Here is a 23,506-nt window from a genome sequence, read left to right as displayed (position 1 = left end):
ATTCTGGGCCATTTGCAGCTTCCTATTAGCTGCGCGCATTCTAGCAGATCTCGATCGCGATCGCGTTAGCAACATGTACGTGTGTTGGAGCGCTGTGAAGGAGGTCACTGACTACAAATCAGATCGTGTGTCGGCGGGCCAACGGCGGAGACTCCATAACGCACGGAAACGCGCAGCTCCAGTAAATACTACTTTAAATGGAGGACCAAGCAGGCTACATCCTGCAGCTTAGACGTAGCTAACGCTTCGTAACTTTATATGGCGAGGTGATGTCAACGTCTAATTTTATTGAGGCGTATTTCAGTAATGCTACAACTCTTCAGAGAGCGAGAGAGAGAGCGAGAGAAATAAGCTGTATGCATTTATGCACTTACTCCCAGGGTGCACGCCCACTCTTTCCTGCAGTGACTGTTCCTGTCTTGTCAAACTTTCAACAGCCAAATCGCTGCTCTTTCACATTTGCAGCACACCATGCACTTTTAGGTAAAAAGAGTACACTAATGTTACAGCTGGGTCATTATGCTCTTGATTAGAGAACATTTTGGGGATGAATGCGACATAATACTGATAAATTATGCTTCACAACTCTCTTTACAGGTGAGCGGGGCACCAGTTCTTACAGAACATGGATTCAGGGTGGTTTATCGGACACGAGAGGATTGCCCCGACAAAATCTGGAGAGCAGATGTCCAGCTCTTACAGAGGGGCCGCACGGCCCTGCCTGACTATCAACTTGACTGAAATGCTTCAAGCAGACAAACCCAATGCAGTGAGAAAGCAAATTCTAATCCGCCCCCCAAGCCCCAGAGTCTCTCTGCTAAAGGACCACGAGTTCCGCCGCAGTCTCTCTTGTGAACCCACACCTAAACCTATCATCCGACCAAGGTCACTATCTCTGCCTTCCACCACGGAGAGGAAGAAAAAATGCAGAAATGCTGGTGTACGGTTTGTTGACTCTTTGGGGCTCGACCTGGAAGACGTCAGGCTTTTCAAATCTGGAGAGGATCCATTTGTACCACATCATGTTACCTTTAGATTGTTGATGGGTGCAGAGTTGGCAGATGGAAGGCATCTGGAGATTTCCTTGCCATACATGAAGCCGTTTTTTTCCCAACAACCTGGCGACCAGCCAGGATTCCTGCATCGTCTCCGTGAGCAGAAAGTGTGTCTGGAGAGAGTCTTGTGTTTTGAACTGGGTGTCATCGGAATCACCCAGGTAATCAATTTGGACTTTGAGAAAGATGTCACAGCCCGCTATTCATTTACAGAGTGGAGGAGCTGCACAGAAACTAAGGCCTCATGGGTGTCCTCCATCACCAAGAACTGGGAAGAAGGAGGGGGCCAACTCAGCTGTGATACATTTCGTTTCCACCTGCCTGTTCCTCCATTCTTGCAACCAGGAGCAGTGTTAGAGTTTGCTATTCAATACAAAGTCTGTGGGGCTGACTACTGGGACAACAATAATGGCGAAAATTATAAGTTAGTTTGCACCAACTACAAGCTCACTGTGCCCAAAGAATGTGAGGATAGCATGGTGCACTTCATTTAGGAGGCTGGATAAAGGTAGAAGAAACCTATTAGAAGCACTTTATAATGTTGTCAGCAGGACCTATTAAAAATGTATAACTGCATTGTCACATAATGTCCATTGTGTTAGACTATTGCCAACAGAGGATTTCTTTGAATCTAGTTAGATTGAAGATGAACTGTTAAAAGACTTAGGCCGAGTGAAATTAAAAAACACTAGTGCACTTACACCCGAAGCGAACTTTAGTGTTGTTTTACAGTGTTTTGCACTGTTTTACTTTTGTGATTTCTTCGATTATTTGATTTTCCTGGCTATTTAAATAAAAATTGCACTTTAATGTAGGAACATCCCAAGGAGATTACACTCACTAAGTGTTGCACAAATGTTCAGTGAAACTGAAATGAATGCACTTGACTTCACTGTTTTCTTCCAGTTAGGTGTTTGACATAGAATATAGTTTTCTACAATGCAGGAATTTGGCCTGCTGAACCTTTTGCTTGGTAATCAGAGTTTATTTTTTGGGTCAAACATTGTCAAAACAAATTTCCAAACCCAATTAATAGATACAATTTTGTCTTTTAATGAATGAGAAATGAATGCTTATTTTGTTTAACAATAAAGCACCATCACACATAATGTTCAGCTTGTATTATTAATATTTATTTGTAGTAGTACTATTCATATTCTTACAGAAAGCTGAAGTCCCACCTCCTCTTCTAGCTATCCTCTACTATCTTGCTTTCATTAGCCCTTCTGAAAAACTAACTAGTGACAACATTTAAAACATAGTTTTTTGTGTATGTTTTCAGCTAAATTGTAATACTGGGGGATTGGAGGCAAAGTGGGCCAATGTTTGGCAAATCTCTCTTTAGACTATAAAAGTTTGTCCAGTCCGACTAAATTGAAGGTATTTTCATTTAAACAGGTCCTCATAACCATGCCTACAGTGAAACCACTCCATCACAAACTCCATCTGCCATCCTCTTTTGCAGAAGTGTCTTTCTGGTCGAGTGGGCGCTTTTGTCGGTAAAGTGGGAAACTTACTTTAGCATTAAAATGTATCACATATGTGAGCGAACAGTGCAGAAATATTTATTCAGATATCTGTGTTAAATCCAATTTTATCCGTACATTTATTTAGCTGATTCGTAATATTCAGTAGGGAAGTACACTGCTGCTGAATACAAGAGAACAGGAGTCAACGTGACAGTTGGATGGAAATGGATGGTAAACCGTAAAAAGTGATTAAATTTCAGTGAATTAAAAGTGGGAATGTTGTTTGATTAAGAATAATTGATCAAACAATAACTTCAGAGCTTGTTTAAAAGGATCTTGCCTTGATAATATATCTTTGGACAGCGGATTTGGACAGTTCTTCTCTGTTTGCCTTCGTACTCTTGCAGCTTCCGTTATTGTCTTTCGTCCATGTCTTTTCCCCTCTTGCCTTCATTCTACAGTGATCAACATTTTATTTTTATTTCACCTCCCCTCTCTCCGTACCACGGTGCTTGTGATTTCCTGTAGGCTAATTAATATACAAAATGAACTGCCACGGCATTTTTTTACGTATTTGTACACAATTATATATTTACCTAACGTTTATTGTCCAGTGGATATTTAGCAACAAGAACACTTGCAGGGCTATCAACACTCACACAGTAAACAATACTTTAGCCTAAGTGTCCAACTAAACCTAAACCCACTCCAATTACAGCATGTAGCTACTGTGACCAGGACAGCTCCCAGGGCTGTCAATGCTCGTGCGAAATGAAGTAGTTTAGTACTAACAAAGTAATTGTTGTTTCATTTTGCCCTCAATGTACTATTCAGTACAGAAGCAAAAGTCTACTTAGGATAAAATACGGGCAGAACACCTGGAAAACATGTTTCACTTTCCCCCGGAAAAAGTGATGAATAAATCCTCTTTGGGGAACCCCCGGCGATTTTTAGAAAGTGGTGGGACGGAGAGGAGACTGTGGTACGTTAGGGACCCGCTCTGCGCCTGCGTGATGAACGTAGAGACTTCGCGCGTTTCGAGCTAGACCAGTTGAAAAACTGTCAGAGGAATAAGTATCATGTCGCGTTTTTGTGCGAAAATTGAATACACGGTACGTAACGGTAGAATACTAATAAAATCTGACACTGTATCCTCAAACGCTTTTGGTAAAGCGACCGCCGACCGTTATGGTCGGATATTAGTGTTAGCCAGATGAAGTAACTTTAGCTAGCATTAGCAGCGGGTATCTCAAGCTAACCCCTCCCGGATCAGCGTTAAACCACTTAGTGATGAGCTTATAAACGGAGCAAGATGTTGGACATCAGTCAGCTGGAAATCCTTTAGCTTATGTCAAACTTTACATATAACTACAGTTACATAAAAAATCTAAGGAAGGTTTGTGTTACAAATGTTGACATAATTATGATAACCTTAGCTTATCAGGGGTTAGCTAGTTAATGTACATATATCCTCTCACTAACGTTTCGAAAATCACTCCTACTCCGCCAGTCATGTAATGTAAGGCCAGCAGCTCGTGTGGTTTGATAGATCCGCCAATTAGGTTAACCAGCAATGTTATGTTGACCATCACCTACACACGAAGTTAGTAACTGTTCGACTGGCTTTAAGATTGGCAGTTTGATTGCAATTTTCCTTTACAGTCACTCTGAGGACAGCAGAGGCCAAGTGGCACTAAAGCCGTCAGAAGAATGGCACCAGGTCAAAACACACAGGTGGGAATGCAAGCCTTAACATTATTGTCATGTAATAACGTAACGTTTCTTAAGTTTCATCAACACTTTTCACGCGCAGTTGGAGAAAGTAATTGATGAGGTGTTAAAGAGTGGGGATGTCCACACACTGGATGTATTCCTGCAAAGGGACATATATGAAGGGATCCCCATGAAATGTTCCCAAAAATTCCTCACCAAATTGGACAAACTTGTCCACAGGGTAAGATGTGGCCCAACATACATACTAACATGCCGTGATGCTCTGCGGTTTGTAGATTTAATGAAACTATGACTGTACTGTTTATGTAGTGCTTGGATCAAAAAGATGCAAAATCAGCCAGCTTGGGTCTTGCTGTCATCTACAAATGTGGGGAAAACCTGAAACTACCTGGTGGTGCTCAAGGGCTGTCAGGAATAATAGGTCAAGGCCTGATCAAAAAGATAAGTATACATCTAATACATACAGGCGCACAGTGTTTGAGAACTGTATAAGTAAATGTACTCAGTCATTTGTTGATTGGACTTGGACTTATGCACATGGTGCAGTGGTTTGAGAAATGCAGGCAACTGTGGACCCAGTGTGGCCTGCAGTGGGATGAGACCTTGTTCAACCTTTCTGAGGACTTCTTTGATGCCCTGATGGTGAGCTAATGTCTAACAGTAAAACACAGTTTGTATAATAAAACGGTCATGTTAGTGTCCATAATGTAAAACTGTTTTTTTACATGTTTGTTACAGGTGGTTCATGAAGCATGCAAAGAAGGTATGCTTGTACATTTCTTTATTTGTATTCCATCCTCAGTATGTGTGTTTCATATTCAGTTAGCCTTTTTTAGGATCCAAGTGGAAATTAAAACTAACATGAATCCACGTTGAATTGTAAAATATTTAGAACTTCATTATTTAACCAACAAAATGTAATCTTAAAGTCACAGTTTTTGTTGAATCTCTTTGTTTGTTTGTTTGAGTGATATGTGTCTCCTCACACTAGTGCCTTGATTTATAATTTTGATCCCTCTATCCCACTTATTTGAAGGCAAATCAGTTGCTCTTAATATTGTTTTGAGCTAACTCTGTTTCTTATGGAAAGAAATATTGCAAGAACGTATTTAGGTGAAAGAAAATGAGCATTTAATATGCTAGACAATCTTTTTAGAACAATGTTGAAGCTTAAATTTCCACACTGTCATGATGAATCTTAGTATATAAGAAAAATCTTTGTCCCTATTCACAGTATAACCCCTAAATGTTGTTTACAGGAACATATAAAATCACAGAGTCCTTCCTGTATCCTGTCGGTCAATTAGGAGTGGACCCCAGAATCTACATCCTAATCCAGAAGGAGGTTTTAAAATAATTTTAATAACTTTTTTTTAGAGTAGCATTAAAACCTGTAAATCAGGTGTTTGTTCATACATTAAATTAACTTGCTAATAATGTTTTAACAGGCAATTCGTAAATTTAACTTAATTCTGGACAAAATCCCAGTGGATCTTAAGAAAGAGAGGAAGATCTTAACATCACAGGAAGCCTCAGATATAATGTATGTCTTGGTAGTTTCCTCATAGCAAGGATCATTATTACTCATATTTCACAATATCCACAACCTCTTCAACTTTTGCTTGTTCATCATATTCCTACAGGATCAAGCTGGCTGGTCAGATATTGGAGGGTGGTGGTAAGTGTTTTATGAATAGTACAATCCCTCTTTTTTCACCCAGAACCAAACATAGACATAAAAAATGTACAACATGGTCTGCTTGTTTCAGATTATGACTTGCAAACAGCCCTGATGGAGGCATTGTGCAGAATGGCTACTCCTGATGAGAGGAAGGAACTGGCAAATCGATGGTTCAGCATGGAGCATGTGGCCAGTGCCTTTGCCAAGATCTGTGATTCTGAATTTGAGACGGTAAAATTAGGCAATTTATCTCATTAGTATGTACATTTTATGGCACTACTGTGACAATTTATTGTAGTAATATTACAACAGGTGACACAGAATTTAATGTAAATGTGTGTGATTTCAGGATTGTCGCAAGTTTCTGAACTTGGTGAATGGGATGCAGGGAGATGGGAGAAGGTACATACCGTAGCTCACTGCTACCCAGGATATGGTCTGGGGAACTTGAGGGGTCATTAGGGTTGGCAGTCAAAAGAGGAATTTTTCAATTTAACTGTTATTTCAAACCCCTTGACTCTAGCACATAACAGAATGAATAAAAATGACTGTTTAGCTTACAGTTCTACCTATTTCCTTAGTGTTAACAAACATCCATAGAAAAAACAGTTTTGTAAAATCTGTGTGAGCTAATTTCAAACATGACCTTTTTATTAAATTCTCAAACTATATACGATATTTGACGATTCATGATAGAACAAAGGGAGGGAACACATGCATTGCTGAAGACAGATTGCACATAACTGAATATCAGTGTTCTTTCTGTACTGCAGAGTGTATTCCTACCCTTGTTTGGAAGTTTATCTGGACAAGTATGAGGTCAGTATCAACAGGATTTCAATGGTTCTAAAAATGAGAGAAAAAAAACAAAATTTAGGACTCCAATATTGAATGTCTGAAGATACATAGGAACAAGTAAAGATTCTCTCAGTCTGAGTCTGACAGCACATTCAAGACAATGAGATAGAACTTATCAAGACGCCTTTGCCTTCTTGGTTGCCTTCTCCTCAGTTAACTGTTGCATTTAAGGTGGAATGTCATAATCCAGGAAGTACTCCTAAATTTATTATTAGGTGTGTTGAAAGGATTGTGGTTATGTTGTCAGCTGCTGATGCCCGCTGATGAGAAGCTTGAAAAATTCTGGATCGACTTCAACCTTGGTAGCCACAGCATATCCTTTTACTTCTCTTTGGCTGATGAAGAGGCGCAGGTACATCATGATTAATAGTCAATTTGAAAAGTATCGTATAATTTAAAACTGTACAGTATTTACATAACCAACAGGAGACATCTCTAACAGTCTAACGTAGAGTGGTTTCCCATTCATGTAGGAGGGCCAGTGGGAAACAATATGTATCAATGAGAATGAAGTCCAAAGCTACACTGTTACAGGTAATCAAAGCACAAAAAAAACTATTCATTTCTACTCTTGCTCAGCCCTCTAGCTGGAGATTTCATCCAAACAGCCAACACAATTATACATGATGTATTACAGTATTCAACCCACCCAGAAAAAAAGCACTTACCGGTTTAACCACAGGCATTTTAATGCTCAAATGAACTTGATAGATTTATGTGTCTGTTTGTTTTAATCGGGAAAAGAGAATAAAAGATTAAACAGGAGCATTAAGCTTCAAGAAAATAAGATTCCCTTTTGATTTGTGTGTGGTTTGCCAGGTGTATCTTTTAAGTAGTTTCTCACGTGTGTGTGTGACTACTGTATAAGACAGTGTTTTTTTATCTCCAGAGGAGGGCAAGAGGAAAGTCTTGCGGTTAAAACTGTCAGAGGTGGTGGTCGTTGGTGCGGTTGAAGGATCAAGTCTTACCATCCACTTCAGCTGCTCCCTGGACATCCTGCAGGCTGCTTGTAGTGTTTATGGACACAGCAAAAACAGAGTAGGTCATTGCTTATTCACCCCATCCTTATAGGTCATAAAGGCAATAGGAATATTTATGTTTTTTTGTTACACTAAGATACATCACTAGTGAATTTTAGTGATACAATAATAACATTGAGAAGAACTTGGAATCATGTTGGAACAAATATGACACTTGGTTTACTTCATTTTTTCAGTTGTAACAATTCTTTGTGATTAAACACTCCCTGGCTTTTAAAATTTGAAAACCACAGCATTCTTGCTTTGGCTCTAAGCAGAATCTAGAGTTTGATCAATTTGACAATTTACATTCACAATCATCTCTTCCTGTCAGCACTTTGTAGGAAAGAAGGGCACATCTGTGGTGAAAACTACAGTTAAAATCATAATGGAAGAGAACAGCTCCCAGGTAAGGAATGGTCTGTTAACATAATGCTCAAGTCAGGTTTGAAATGGGGTCAGGTCAAATTGTCGGAATACAAGGTGTAAATTATGTTCAGTAACTGGGAAATGCCTACAAACGAAGAAAATTACAGTGGTTGCTAGGCCTTAGTAATGAGGTTTACATGAATGTGTTATTATAGTATCATAAATGCTTTCAACATTTTGAAAAAGCTCTCTAAGTGCAAACCAGCATTACAGGTATGAGACGTTTCTGTGTTTGTACGGCATGCCTTTCTTCATGGAGGTTGTTCCAGAGAGCCAGGTCTCCCTTGGTGAAAGTGAGAAAAATACCACCCTGGACCTTTTACCTGTCCCATCTGCACCTATACAGGTAAAAGAATTTTGCATTGTATATTAACTCAAATGTTTAGCAGTTAAGTATATTAAAGTTTAACTCCAGACATACAGTAGGTTTTTCAGTGACAATGGACTTTGTCAGTTCAGTGAGCTCATAAATATACATAACCAGGCTCCCCAGGTTTTTGGGATTTTTGGATCTGGGTTAAAGGAGTAATTCTTGCTAATTCAGTAAATGTATAGTTAGTACATTACATTTTTTCTAATTACTCGAAGGTACATTAAATGACATTTTAGACAAAACCGTGGTTCTGTCCAGTTATTACACTATTTTGTGTAATATGATTTAATGTAACAATACAGTACATAACACCATTATGCTTTATGTCTAGAAAAGATGAATCAAGAGTAAGGTGTTTGAGAGAAAGAAAATTAAGCATGGTTAAGATTAAGTAAAGCGTATAACTCGTATGATTTTAATTGACTGCACTTGAGATTGTTAACATAGTGGTTAAATAATAAATGTGTTCCTGAAAAAAATTAATACAGTATATCAAAAAGTGCAGTTGCTAGTTGCAGTTCTGCTATGAGAATGTGCATCTGGCACTTAGATCACCAAATGAAATGATGAAATGTCTTGAAAACTAACTGTCAGGGCCAGTAGGGGGCGTAGAGAGCAAGGGAACTAAACTATGTCAGGTTCAAGCGTTTAGCTGACAAGTATTCATTCATCATTCCGCAAGACACTGAATACATATTGAATGTAGAGTTTCTTTTTTTTCCATTCTGTAGGTGATCCTGTGCCCTAAACTTAATGTGAAAAGGATTACATATAAAATATTTATATGGGATATGGGATATACCATTTCTGATTATAGACCCCCCCTAAATCTTACACACTGGTCTTTTAAGGACGCCACACAAAAGGTTTACAGACACAGTCATTCTGATTTTCTATACAGATGGTGACCCCAGCCGAGATGAGGATTTCAGAGTCCACCACCATCATCAGCAATAGTGCTGGAAGAAATGTACATGGTGCCAGGTCCCTTTCTGCTGTTATGCCATCGAGTAGGTGGACACTAGAAACTAAACAATTGCTGTCACACCAGTTGCAGTATTATTGCATTATCTTCATGGTATCATCAGTCCTTAGAAGTCTAAAAACTCTAAAAAATTCATTCTTAAATGCATGTCTATTTCTAATGTAACCAGATTCTTGTCATATCCATAATCACATCCACAGTATTATAGCCCAAAGCTTTCTAGGCAGTTTGTCTTGCTTGACAGGAAGCTTCTTATCACTTTTTATTCTATCTTTCTTACGTTCTTATTGTCCGTAAAGATAATTTAAAGCAAAGGCATGTAGAATGAACTCTCAACTATAACATTGTTCTTTTCTCCCTTTTAAACACTCCAGCCAAGGGTAAAGGGAAGGCATCTCTGGAGATGGTTCGTTCATGTGATAGGAAAGGTGAATTTTACCTGGGAGAACTAAGGACGACTGCTAAGAGTCCTGGCACAACACCCTGCATCCCGATAGCAGGTGGCTTGATAGAGCAGGTATGAAACACACTGAATACCCTGCACTTAACATACTACACGTGCTGTTTAAGTGTTCAAAGTACTAAACACTGCTTTAAGCTCTGATTGGTCTCTCAACAGCAAACCAAAATGTCACGGTATGCAAAATGTGATACTGTTATGGCTTTTGGAATGAAACCTTAACTTCATGGTCTCTTCCACAGAGTGATATGTCTCTACAGAGCTCTGCTTCCAAACAGGCCAATAAGAAAAAGGTTGGAAAACACAAAAAGGTATAATCACCAAATTATTATGTTTTTAAATAAAGTTAAAGCAGTATGTGTTGTCTACTTCTGCAGAATCATTCAAAACTGTTTTCAGTATATGAGGGTATGACATGATTTACTTTCGCAGAGCAATTTTACTATTGACTCTTCTTAGTAATGACATGTATTAACTATTAAAGTTACATGTATTAAATATTATAAAATAGCCCTCCAAACAGGATTTCTTTTCCAGCTTTCAGGCAAATCTGGTGTAATTTGGCCTGACAGGCCTGTATGTATTTAACATGTTATTTCAGTGGAAGGAAAGTTGCATTTACATAAACTATATCATTCATTTAAATTTGTTGTCTCTGCCTATCCTACAGAACATCCCGGTAGCAAAAGCAGTAGATATAGTTCTAGCTGGACAGGGAGAACAACAGTCTCTGGGTATTGTATTGACTTTAGCTTAGCCCAGGAATAGAGCTATACCATTATTATTACTTCTCATGAACCCACCCTTGATCTTTTTACTTACAGAGGATAGTTTTGTGCCTGACACCCAACCCAAATCTGTGAGAAACATGTAAGCACTGTGAAGCATCACCATACTCTTTGCAGATCTACTAACATCAATTCTCTTATTGGTAATGTTGCATGTATTTGTGTTTATACAGTAGGTGTATATAGAGTGTATATCTAAACATGTTTATGTTTTCAAATTGCAGATCTTCTCACTGGAACAAACTATCAGTTTCTGAAATGCTAATGATGCCCACACAGAAAATAAATACTCTTACAAAACCTGGTAAGCAAAGAAATCATCAAATATCTTCACTAATTCTAAGATGTCGACTAAATGTTTTGCACATTAATAGCTAGTGACACACACAAAACATATCTTGGTTAAAAAATATATGTTATCAAACTTTTTTTTTTTTTTCTTTTCAAATTCAATTTTTTTTCTTTAGAGCCTCATTCAAGTTTGGCACAGCAGTGGGAACGCCCGTCCTTAGCACTGAGATTGTCAGTTCCAGGCTCAGGCCCAATCAGCCAAAAGCAGCTTCATACTGACCTCACCCAGCGCCTTCAGCAGGTCCTCAGTGAGAAGAACCAAGATTGTGTACCTCACGTCCCAGCTGCACCCCAGAGAAAAATGTCTGATATCAAAGGGGAGTCTAAAGGCAGAATCTCTGCAGGCCAATGTGTTTCCACTTTGTTTGATCCCAAAGTGCAGCAGGCCCAGAGAAATGGCCTGACCAAAGGGAATCGAAAAGGCCTGATGTCAGTGGAGGCAGATGCTGCTCCAAACAAAGCTCAAGTCAAGGCCCCTATAACGAAAGCTATGCAGGAGAGGATACCACCTGGTGTTAAGGCTGAAACTAACAGGGCCCTTTCAAAAAAAGAGAAGGTATGATATTTGTGAACTTTAAGCAGCTTAATGTCCATTCTAAGGTTCTTAATATTGTATATAATGTGATTCTCACACCTTCTGTTGTCACTACTCAGAGAGATGCAGAGGTTGCGGAAAGCATGGTGAAGCTCATCTCTAGCCATTATGAGATTAACACCCAAACCGCAGCAAAAAATACAGTAGAAAATATTCATCAGAGCTGGATTCCTCCTCTTGTTAACAGGTATGCACCTTGATGGTTGTAGGGCCACGTTATGTTGTACTGTAGTAAATGAACAAATGTCATTACTAGCATAACTGAGCCACCAAGGAACCGTTTTTGTTTTTGTAATAGGCCGATCTTCAATATGAGCTGGTTATCAACTGCTAAAGTAAGTGATCATTACTTGGTTTTATGGTTAGGATTGACTTTAAGTTACTTTTCTCCTGCTTGATTTACTAAAGATGATCTTTATGTGCTCTAGAGAGATGTATCAGGAGCTGTAAGCCTAATGAAATCCCACAGTAAAACAGCAACAAAGTCTTCAAGGCAGAGGAAGTATGGTTCAATTAAAGTACTGAGGTACATTTGAATATTTTAGTGGCTTTTAGTGCATTTTAGAATGTATGTAATTTTTTTTTTCCTGTTGAACAGAAAGGATGTTTTTGCATTCGACATTGATGCACCATTGAGTATTGGGGTAAATATTCCTAATGTTAGTTTTAGTAATTTTATAACTTCGGATATATTATACAGGAGTACTCAGTATGCCACCGTGGTGTTAAAGTCTGATTTATTGCTCTTTAGGGAAAAGACAAACCCTTCACTAACACTTCTGCCATATCGAGAAGGTAGGTCTTACTGTTGAGAAAGGCCTGTGGGCTAATTTGTCAAGAATTGCGGTCTTTAAGACAGTAACATTCTGTCAAGAGTTTATATTAAAATCTGTCTAATTTCATATTCCCCATATTGTTTGACAGTGGCAACCATGACTCTTCAGTACTTCACAGCACAACCAAGAAAGGACAACCTGTGATAAAAGTATACTTTCATTGTACTGTAGTATTTTATTATAGGTATTAAAAGTTGAAGCTGGAAGAGACTGTCTCTGTGTAGATGTGTGTATGCTTGCTGTGTGTGTACTCATGTAGTTCAGGTCTTGTCGGGAAAAAGAAGTAAAACACACAAATCTTCCCAATTAAGGAAATGTTTGACTTTTCAAAAGTTATGGCTTACATTTATTATAGGGGCAAGAGTTATGCAGCAATCATTAAAAAATTTAACTGCAAGATGTGCTGGCCAATAAAGCTTGTCTCTCTCTCTATCTCTTTTTCAATCTTTCTATCTCCCACTACCTTTGGTGTTACAGGAGAAGCGGTATCTGAAAAAGCATTTGTTCAGTGACACAGATACAGACTATGCCGTGACAGAGGTCAGCTGGCTGAGGGACTCAAGCAGAAAACCCAAACCCAAAGTTACCACATACTCAAGGCAGGCACCCAATAAGCCTAAAGCTGTGTCACCTCATACTTCATGTAAGCCCTTAATTCATGTTTTCAGTCTGAAACTCATCACATTAAGACTAGATTTTGACAGAGTTATGTAAAAACAATAGTATTTCCATAAACAGAATGTGCTTTCTGTCATTGCAGATGAATCCCCAGATTTATCACCACCCTCCCCAAAACCTGTAAAGGGCACGACCAAACCCAATAAAGTAAGGCAGTATTGTTTTTTGTAAATAATGGACTTTAATCCTGAAGTGCACTGTCACAGTAGGCCGCAGTGTGTCATTGTTGTTTAAGCAGAAGAAGAACAATGTGAAGGAGAGAGTGGAGCAGCCGAAGAAGACAGTGAAGCCAGCAGCAGCACCTGAAGCAGGCAGGAGGCCCAAAAGAGCTGCAGCCACCTCCACCAAGAACTACAGGGAGCCAGATACTGATGATAGCCAGTCAGAATCGGAGAACCCTCCGGTTCCCAAGGCAAAAGACCTCCCCTATATCTTAAGTCACTTTTGCATTTTTTTTTTTTCTCTTTTGAAACACCGCTGAACATATAATATATATTTTCTTATTCTGTATACACATGGCTCACGACTAGGTTTGTTCTGATAAGAATATTTTATTTCCTGTCTGTCTGAATTATATAGCAATAACATTACCATTTTTATATTTTGTTTAATAAAATAATACTACAGTGTGGTCAAAGTCTGCATTACAATGGAGCAGACATCTTAATTCCAAATAGTAAAACTAATAATACAATCTTTCATGAAGTCAAAGGTGTAACATACCGTGTTACACAGATGCATCACAGTGAGTACTGTAAAACAAACTGTGTCAAGGCAGCAAACTACATAACAGCTTCAAACACTCAATTAACTCAAGTCAAAAAACTGGTCAAAATCAGTCATGTCAGTGGGAGTACACCGGATATATTTATTTTATATAATATTAGAAAGAAAGCAGTTAATTATAATGGAGTTTCAAATAGACTAAAATCATACTTTCTTTGTCCCTTAATAATAGTACTCCTTGCCTGATCATCTGGAGAATACTGAGAAAACTCATGAGGCTGCTTGCATGATGAAGAAAAAGTCTGCCAGCAAGCAATCAACCAGAAGCTATATGAGGCTAGAGAGCAACTATCATAGCAGACAGTCAGAGTCGGTGTTAGAGCAGTCATCCACTTCCAAGGTAGATGTCATACAGTTTATATTTCTTGATATCCTGATTTAACAATTATCTATTCTGCATGCCACAAAGCATCTGTACGCCTGAGTTTATCAGATATCAGATGAATAACTAAAATGTTCCAAACAGACATATAATATGTTTTATCGGACTATAGTGTTCTCATTTTTAATGTTGCATCATTTTGATGAGGTAACAATTCTAGCTATGAAGAATGTATTAGGTAGCATTCATCAAAAATAAACAAAAAATCTGGGGTGGGGAAACACGGGGTGGAAATCAAATTGGAAGAAAGAAAGAAGAGGTAAGCCACAGGCAACTTTTCTCAGCTGTAAATTTGTCGATAGTCCTTAAAATATTTTGTAGACCAGCAGGGGAAGAGGATTGTGAAGACCTTTTCAGAGGTCCCAAAGCACATCTGATGATACTAGCTTTATTGTGATGACTGTCTGTTGATCACATTTGGAAAATTCTAATTAAATTCTACAAAGGGAAATATATAGGAAAAAATATCAAACACCCCACCATATTGGACAACTGATCGATTTACATTCTAGTAGATCCTGGTGGTTTATATGTTCACAAAATATAGACCAGGAGTGCTAATGAGCACCACTGGATCATTTTATGAAATATACAAATTAGATGTGTATGCATGCATGTTGACGTATTCATTCAAACAGATGCAAATGAATGTTGTCCTAATAGGATGCATAAGAAAATGTTGTCCTGGTCTGCAAAAATTTAAATATATACATATCTAGAGACAGAATACTGTATATCATGTAACATCAAAGGTGTAAAAATAGTGAGATGTTACTTTTTTATTTTATTAAGCTGGAAATGAGACGTCTTGAACGTGCATGTGCGCATTGTGAGCTTGAGTGGGTTTTGTGCTTTTTGATCATCATATATAACAGAAATACTTTTTTTTCACCAGCAGAGGCCTAAGAATGTTCTTCGAGAAACTTCAAAGTCCATTAAGAAAAATGTCTTCCCTGTCCAAGAGCAGACGAATGCATTGAAGGATTCTTGGGCTGCCCACCAGACCTCGTTCTGTCCGTCCCCTCCTTCCATCGAGAGGATGAGATGTAAGACTCTGTTGAAAGCCACTCACCAACATCAGAGTTAGTTAGAAGAGTCATTTGACTCCTTTGACATCAGCTAATGTCTATTATATGTTTCATGGTGGGTGAGATGGTTAATTAATTCCATCACAATGGCCACATTTATTACTTAATAGTCTTTTTGACACTTTGGTGGCAAAAATTGTTTCCAGTCATTTACAAACATTACTTTTGCTTGGATTCAACTGAAGTATAGTAGATTGTATAGCGAGATCATTTTTGGCTTTCACTTAGTATAGCAACTTTTGTATTTAGCTGGCTCAAGAGGGAATAAAAGCACCTGCCTTTGGATATTATTCAGTCACACGTAGAGCCTGAGTTCATCTCAGTCAATTCTGCTTGTGGCTGGTGAAGTGGGGTCCTGCCGTAAAAAATAACTTAAGTTACCACTTTTATTTTAATGGCCAGAAAGAGAATTTGAATTAGTCCAACCTGAGATGGATATGTGTACAAAAGAATATCCTTCAAAACCAAAATTGTTACACCCATTTTATGTAAAACATGTCCAGTTCAGTGTCAGTCATTAGATATTTTGTATTAACACCTGTGTAAGCATAGAGTGTTTTATTCTGTGTTTGCACTAGATGCATTTTCACTCTGACCACCTTTATGCAGAGAGTTTTAAAACTCTTATATAAATGACCCTATTGCTCTCCAACCTCTTAACTGTAAATTGATATTTATTAAAGCATGTATATATTGACCTTTTACTCTCTGTCAAACTTCTGAGGCCAGCTGTTTGAACATCTGTGCTTATTTTGGATCCTCACAGCTGCCAAGAGGTCAGACCTAACCCTGGGTTTGACCTGCTCCCCTCTCCTCACCCCGCGGGGATCCCCACTCCCTGACTCTCCTGACCCTGCCTGCCAGGACACCCCCTCGCCAATCCTGCTGCTACCCAAACCTCGCTCTACAGTCAGCAGTAAAGGAAACTTAAAGCCCTCCTCTTTCTCCAGTGCAGAAAAGAAGCACAGCAGATCCAAGCCTCAGTCCATCCAGTCTGCCACCTCTCCCCCTTCACTGGGAGGTCAAACCCCTGAACCAAATCCTCCCATTGGACCTAGTGAAACAGAGGTACAGCAGCACCTTTCTGACGTCTTATGTAGTTCTTGTGGATTCCTTGTCAAGGGTTAGAATCACATTCAGAGTTTAATGTAGCGTGTACAACAGGCTCCTTTTTACCCAGATGATATACTGTATATCTGAGCAGTGTAGTCTAGAATATGTAGGTCTGTGAGCTGAGCATTGCTATTTGAAATTCCCAGACCAGCTGGGAAAATGTGAGCAGAGAAGGTGAAGACGTGAGACGTCCCTCCTTCTGAAACCATTTTCTCAAACTGCTCCACCGTTAACTGCTAATACTTTTCAGGGTTAACATTAGACTACGGAGATTATCTCAGGGGTCAGTGTGTGGAATCATAAGTCTGAAGTGGCCATTTCAGAAATTCAACTTTCCCTAATAGATATATCATGTATTTATGTAGAAAATGTTGGAATTAAACACGATGTTCTGAACAATTAAGCAGCATGATTGAAATGGCCTATTTAACTCCAGGCAGAACAGATAATAGAGCTGCAACAGTTCATCTGTGCCTCTTAATGCATTGTTGAAAATGTCTTTATCATTTTACTGTCACTAATCCAGGACAGGCATGGTGATTAGATAACCACTAAATGAGCTGCCATACTTCCTCTTGTCCATCATTTTCTCATCACTTTCTGGCCCTCTCCATGCCTTTACTTGTTTCCAGATAAGTCAAGTTCAGGAGCGTCTATCCCCAGCACATCAGTCTCCTTTGTCTCTGTCCACTCGGCCCCTGTTGACATCCACACTCTTTGAGCTGGACAAGCCGTCCATGCCCTATCCTTCTCAGTCACCATTCCCTGAAGACACTGTCAACCATTGCCGCCTTTATGGGTTTAGTCAGGCGTCTTCAGTATCACAGGTTTCACGCAGCCAATCATCCACTAAGTCATTCACGCTCACTAGCAGAGTTAAGGACAACCCCGATGCTGCTCTGACCGTGTCTCATAGAACAGAGGTAGAGATGGCCTTACTACAGTTTATGTTTTATGATTGCATGATGATGGATGGATGGATGGATGGGAGCACTGAAAGACCAATAATCACTTACTGAGTTACAAACGACTAATGCATTTCTGTCCATCCTGACAGAAGACACCACCTTCAGACCGAGACGTAAAGCCTGCACAGCTTCATATCTCAGGTAAATGACCTTTTGTGTTCAGCTTGGTCCTTCACAGGTATAAACTGGATTTCCCAGTTTCCAAAGTCTAACCCCAGAGCTAGATTCCCTCTCTATCTGAACAAGTTCCCTGCACAAATTTCCTCAAATGGGGCTCCATTGTCAAATCATTGATATGTTTTAGAGGAAGTGCCTTTGTTAAGAAACAGTCTTATAATGGGCAATGTATTGTAACTTGTGGCTCTTGTTGCAGGACCCAGTCGCAAGCGCCAAATCTCCTCATCCAGTAGTTCCGGGGAAGATGAGAAGGAAGAGAGGAAGAAAAGCAAGATGAGAGGGCAGCATTCTCCTCGGATGAAGCCAAGGAAGTTGTTCAAGTCCTGTAAGATATGTGACGTGTTGTAGTCAGTGGTAAATTCACTCAGGAATAACATCATGTCCAGATGGAATAATATGTGGAAGTCAATGCCTTTCATGCAGAGAACCTGAAAAACATATGCATGAATCACACAACGTATTATAAAAGTCACCACATCAGTTTTTAACACCTTGGGGAATGTGTTCCATCATTTCATAAGTCAACAGAACTTTTCATTGGTTTGAATTTTCTGTGTGATCCTCTCTAATTAAGGTCAGCTGGATCCCATGAAGCATCTTGGTGATAAGTTACTTCTCAAATCATCATTCACATACTATATGCTACGTAGTTAAGACATGACAGAGGTGCAGTATTATGTACTAAAACCTGACCATTTTCAAATTTTCACCTCTAGTATTGGCAATGACTCCTGCGTGGGATAATAGGCATATTTCCTCATGGTTTCAGCAACCGAACCTCATGGTCAGGTCCAGACCTGGGGAGAACAAAGTAGTTTAGAAGAACAGGAAAACAAGGGAAGCGGGCTAAAGGATAGAACTTTCAAATTCACCAAAGAAATAATATCAGAAGAATATCAGAATACAAAGAAAAAGCCTGAAAGAGACACAACTCATGGCACAGGTACCCTTTTCCCCAGTTTTTACATGACATCACATTCAGTGTCAGGCGATTTGACAAAGCACAGATCTTGTGATCGGAACTTTTTTCTGGAACTGGTGTCTGTTTACCATAAGAAATGCCCAAAAGCATAAAGGTTAAGTTGTCCTAAAATAAAATATAATGTAATAGTTACATGTGAGATACATTTTTATGCCTCCACACCGGCGACAGCTATGGTCGGAGTATTACGTCCATCCCATTCTTGTGAACGCGGTATTCTCAGGCACGCCTGGAGGGAATTTCATTACATCTGGCACAAACGTTCACTTGGACTCAAGGATGAATTGATTAGATTTTGGTGGTCAAAAGTCAAGGTGACTTTGACCTCACAACACATGTTTTAGGCCATAATTCAAGAATTCATACACTATAGACAAATTTCACACAAATGTCTAATAGGATAAAATGATTAAATTTTATATCCAAAAGGTGAAAGGTCAACTTCACTTTGACATCATAATGTTCTGCAAATTCACTTAATACCTTTTACTAAATTCCTTCCAAGTCTTCCCCACATATATTATATGAGTCTGGAAAAAGACATTTTTTATGATAGTTCTTCTTAAAATGCAGTGAAGAAGTTTGTTTTCAATGCCTTCTTTTTTTAGTTACCATTATTCAATTTGAAACCTGTATAGTTTAAATAATAAGTTTTTTTGTGTGTGCTCACCAGCAATTTGACTCTCTGAATTAGTGTTTCTTATCACATTAGTTGATCTTTCTGTTTCCTCAGTCGCTGAGGTGTCTGCTGAAGGTGAGGTGAGCCAGGTTATGTCTTCTTTCCACACGGTGAGCTCCACTCACTGGGAGGCTGAAGTGGGGGGTGGAGCCATGGATACGGATGAGGATTTGGAGCTGCAAGGAATTGCTGTAAACCCAAGTAACCTGTGTCAACAATTCAGCTCTGAGCTAAAGAAGAAGTTCCAGGTTGGTCATGCTAACAGAGTGACACACATTTACTGTATATAGTCAGGAGAGCAAGAGAATAAGCAGTAGTACCGGCATGACTGGGACTATACATTGTGTAGTTCCCCTTTATCTGAAGCAGGTTAAAAACGGTTGTTAAAATAATACGTGTTATGATTTAGGCATTGTGCCTGTGTGTGTCTGCGAAAGCAGTCAATATATTTTTTTAGACTTAATATATTCTCGCAACCTGTCATGAACACATCACACATGTCACACACACACACGCACGCAGGCACACACACAGACACACACACACACACACACGCACGCAGGCACACACACAGACACACACACACACACACGCACGCAGGCACACACACAGACACACACACACACACACGCACGCAGGCACACACACAGACACACACACACACACGCACGCAGGCACACACACAGACACACACACACACACGCACGCAGGCACACACACAGACACACACACACACACACGCACGCAGGCACACACACAGACACACACACACACACGCACGCAGGCACACACACAGACACACACACACACACACGCACGCAGGCACACACACAGACACACACACACACACACGCACGCAGGCACACACACAGACACACACACACACACGCACGCAGGCACACACACAGACACACACACACACACACACACACACACACACGCACGCAGGCACACACACAGACACACACACACACACACACGCACGCAGGCACACACACAGACACACACACACACACGCACGCAGGCACACACACAGACACACACACACACACACACACACACACGCACGCAGGCACACACACAGACACACACACACACACACACGCACGCAGGCACACACACAGACACACACACACACACGCACGCAGGCACACACACAGACACACACACACACACACACGCACGCACACACACAGACACACACACACACGCACGCAGGCACACACACAGACACACACACACACACGCACGCACACACACAGACACACACACACACGCACGCAGGCACACACACAGACACACACACACACACAAAATATCTCACCAGGCAATATTCTGTAAGATGAGACTGTGACTAAATATTATGTGTTCTTGATGTTGATTTGACCAGTGTCTGATCAGTGTTTGTTCTGTTCGTTCACAGATTTACTGGAAAAAACAGGCTGTGGCTTTCCATTCTTACCAGGAGCAGGAAACCAGGAGGTGAAATTTAGGAGTTTGTGTTTTTGTGAGCACTGTAAAAGTTGTGTTTTTAGTTTGATGCTGTTTTCCTGCCACACTCTGATGAATGCAGCTCCCACAGGCTTAAACCCAAATACTCTATAAAAGGTTGAGTAATGCGCTTGTTTATTCTGTGGAACATGGATTAAAAGGCTTGACTGGAAAATAAGTTTTTCCTCAGGCTTATCATCATAAGTTAGATATCCATCCCTCAGCACAAATACCCTGTCAAAGTTAATGGGTATGACAAAAATATACTAAGATCACAATGGCTTTTAAAAATGAATGGACGGCCATGAAAGTAGATTTTTGTGCACCCAAATTCATCAACATGCCTCACCTCTCCTCATGCTTAATTAATGTGATTAATCCAAGCAGTGTTCTTTCATAAGTGGTTGGCAATAAAATTAGGATTTCAACATTATTTCCTCACTTGGCAAAATCAAGAGTAACCAAAAATCCCTCCTGACTTCGCTAAAAATAAGAATTGACCCCGTTGATTGTATCCTTTGTCCTTATATTTAAAAAAGCACCATGTATATTATCCTACAGCCTCCATGAATCAGAGAAGTGATCGTTTTAGATGGGTGAGCTTCCCCTGGTCACTGACAGCACTTTTTTTTTTCAGTCAGAACCCATTATCTTTTTCCTCAGCCTCCCATCCCTACTTCGAATACTCCCAATTTTGTTGCTAGTGTATGTGTTTTTTTTATTTATTTATTTGTTGTGACTTGTTTTTGGACACTCTGCTTTAAAGCAGATACTTTATGTGTCATGATTACAATAAGTGACTTTTGTCTTTCTGGTTAGACCTTTGACCATATTTTGTCAGTGGTCTTTAGTTCTTTGTAATTTTTCTGGGGAGTTCCATCTTGACCGATTCTGTGGTCACATAAACTCCCCAAAACGGGAAAATGTATTTTTCAGTCTTGATCAGATCCATGTTTTACCAGATTCCTAGACACTGTTAGAAATATGTTTGTTCCTGAATCACTGACATTCAACGAAGGGGTTCAGTAGTGGACTCCTTTAATATATATATATTTCTTATTTTTTACATGAAAAACATGTAAGCAAATCAAATACAACTTCAAATTAAGACACTTGGGTTAAACTATTATACTCACCAAGTACTGTAATTGTTTCAAGTAAACCAGAAGTGCACTTTTTAAGAAATAGTGCATTTAGTGTTTTTCTGTGTTTCCCGTGTTCCCCTTTAACACACTATATTTATATATTTTTCCTTTTCCTTTACCATGTGTGTTCTCCCACCTACTTTGGCTCTCCCTCATTTGGTTGCGTGATTGTTTGTCTCCTTCCCTCCAGAAATGATACCCTGAAAAAAGCCCTCCAGAGTCACGCGTGTCACAGCCTGGAGTACGAACAGAGAATATTCACATCCCAGGTCTGACCCTCGGGCCTAAGCTTAAAAGCTGACATCTAATATGTTCTTCACTGTGTTGCTCGAGTCTCAGACTTATAATTAGCTTCATGAATCCAGAGCTCAGGTAGCTTTGAGAGAAAAATATTCATTCACAGTGAACCTATTTTTTTACATTGAACATGTCACCTCTGCCTGTCAACCTGTCTGTCCAGTCATTTTTCGCTGAGTGGCCTTTACTATATTTTGCTTATCTCATTGTCGCATTTGTCAGCTCGTCCCCTGCTTGTACTGACTGTCATATTCTATATACCCACCCCTAAATCCCTGCTGCTCTGCCTGCTTTTTTCAGATGTGCCTGATAAGAAAAGATATGAAGTCAGTTCAGGACAGACTCCTCAGTGAGATGGTGAGGATACACGACAAAGGTTGGATGGATTAGACCTGAACCATTAGACTGGCTTTCTATCTATTTTTCATTTTGTGTCCTTAATTTTGTCAGCAGAACAATGCCCCATTGAAAGTCAGTACATAACATACAATCTTGAGAGAATTTATGACTCAGATTTTGTGTAAGGTTTGAAATCATGCGTCTTTCCTGAGTGTTTCTTTGTGCTTGTGTACCTTTTGTAGCAAAACGGGGAGATCCAGAGTGTGAAGAGAGGTCTGCATTCTTTGTTTTTCCCTGATGGAGCCAGGTTTTGAGTTGGACAAAGTCCTGTCAGATCTCTACACTATAAATAAGGTTGTGTATTTCACCACAGGATTCACAATGTGCTGTGTAGTTGAGCTGCCCTGATTTCATGTCAGACTGTTTGACTGAGGTGTTGAGTTTTCCAGGTTCTGCTTTTATTGTATGTGGATGTATTATAGTTTATTCTGACCTGGACATGTTGTTGCTATAAGGACTGTTAGGTCATTCTGATCTTTATTATTTGATGAAATTTATAGATTTGATCATTTTTAGTGTTCTTTGAAAGTAAGTACAGGTAATAAGCTTTTTCAATGTCTTTAATTTTCTTGGCTTTGTGATGTTTTAATACAAAGTCCTGATTTATTCATGTAGGTTAGTTAAGTACTGAAAAATGGCCAACTAAACATTTAAAATGTTAAATCCATCAATTATTTTCAAATACCTG

The 23,506-nt window shown here is 39.5% G+C and overlaps 2 protein-coding genes across 3 annotated transcripts; both read left to right on the top strand.

The window, feature by feature from the left end:
* The first annotated feature begins 355 nt into the window (after positions 1 to 355).
* ppp1r3da (protein phosphatase 1, regulatory subunit 3Da) lies at positions 356 to 2,154 on the top strand. Of its 2 annotated transcripts, XM_040153313.1 has the most exons (3): positions 356 to 483; positions 598 to 1,257; positions 1,384 to 2,154. In XM_040153313.1, the coding sequence occupies exons 2-3, from the start codon at positions 626 to 628 to the stop codon at positions 1,547 to 1,549; spliced, it is 798 nt and encodes a 265-aa protein (XP_040009247.1). In that variant the 5' UTR covers positions 356 to 483; positions 598 to 625; the 3' UTR covers positions 1,550 to 2,154. The 2 variants fall into 2 exon arrangements, with proteins under 2 accessions (XP_040009247.1, XP_040009245.1); XM_040153311.1 differs by having other exon boundaries at positions 598 to 2,154.
* Positions 2,155 to 3,537: 1,383 nt separating this feature from the next.
* Positions 3,538 to 23,506, top strand: LOC120804560 (synaptonemal complex protein 2-like). The gene is made up of 44 exons (XM_040154069.1): positions 3,538 to 3,636; positions 4,187 to 4,258; positions 4,338 to 4,478; positions 4,568 to 4,699; positions 4,796 to 4,900; positions 4,997 to 5,021; positions 5,518 to 5,603; positions 5,707 to 5,801; positions 5,902 to 5,936; positions 6,028 to 6,170; positions 6,289 to 6,341; positions 6,713 to 6,758; positions 7,045 to 7,149; positions 7,271 to 7,331; positions 7,687 to 7,835; positions 8,151 to 8,225; positions 8,505 to 8,591; positions 9,520 to 9,628; positions 9,978 to 10,120; positions 10,306 to 10,374; positions 10,734 to 10,797; positions 10,888 to 10,933; positions 11,076 to 11,155; positions 11,319 to 11,758; positions 11,857 to 11,984; positions 12,096 to 12,132; positions 12,226 to 12,299; positions 12,396 to 12,441; positions 12,549 to 12,592; positions 12,722 to 12,782; positions 13,111 to 13,276; positions 13,394 to 13,458; positions 13,550 to 13,723; positions 14,270 to 14,437; positions 15,375 to 15,525; positions 16,334 to 16,635; positions 17,313 to 17,603; positions 17,738 to 17,789; positions 18,022 to 18,150; positions 19,541 to 19,734; positions 20,910 to 20,968; positions 22,313 to 22,391; positions 22,720 to 22,776; positions 23,001 to 23,506. The coding sequence occupies exons 2-44, from the start codon at positions 4,235 to 4,237 to the stop codon at positions 23,070 to 23,072; spliced, it is 4,662 nt and encodes a 1,553-aa protein (XP_040010003.1). The 5' UTR covers positions 3,538 to 3,636; positions 4,187 to 4,234; the 3' UTR covers positions 23,073 to 23,506.

The sequence above is a fragment of the Xiphias gladius genome, chromosome 18 (genome assembly GCF_016859285.1).
Source record: "Xiphias gladius isolate SHS-SW01 ecotype Sanya breed wild chromosome 18, ASM1685928v1, whole genome shotgun sequence".
Classification (NCBI taxonomy): Eukaryota; Metazoa; Chordata; class Actinopteri; order Istiophoriformes; family Xiphiidae; genus Xiphias; species Xiphias gladius.
This window is presented reverse-complemented; position numbering and strand designations above follow the sequence as displayed.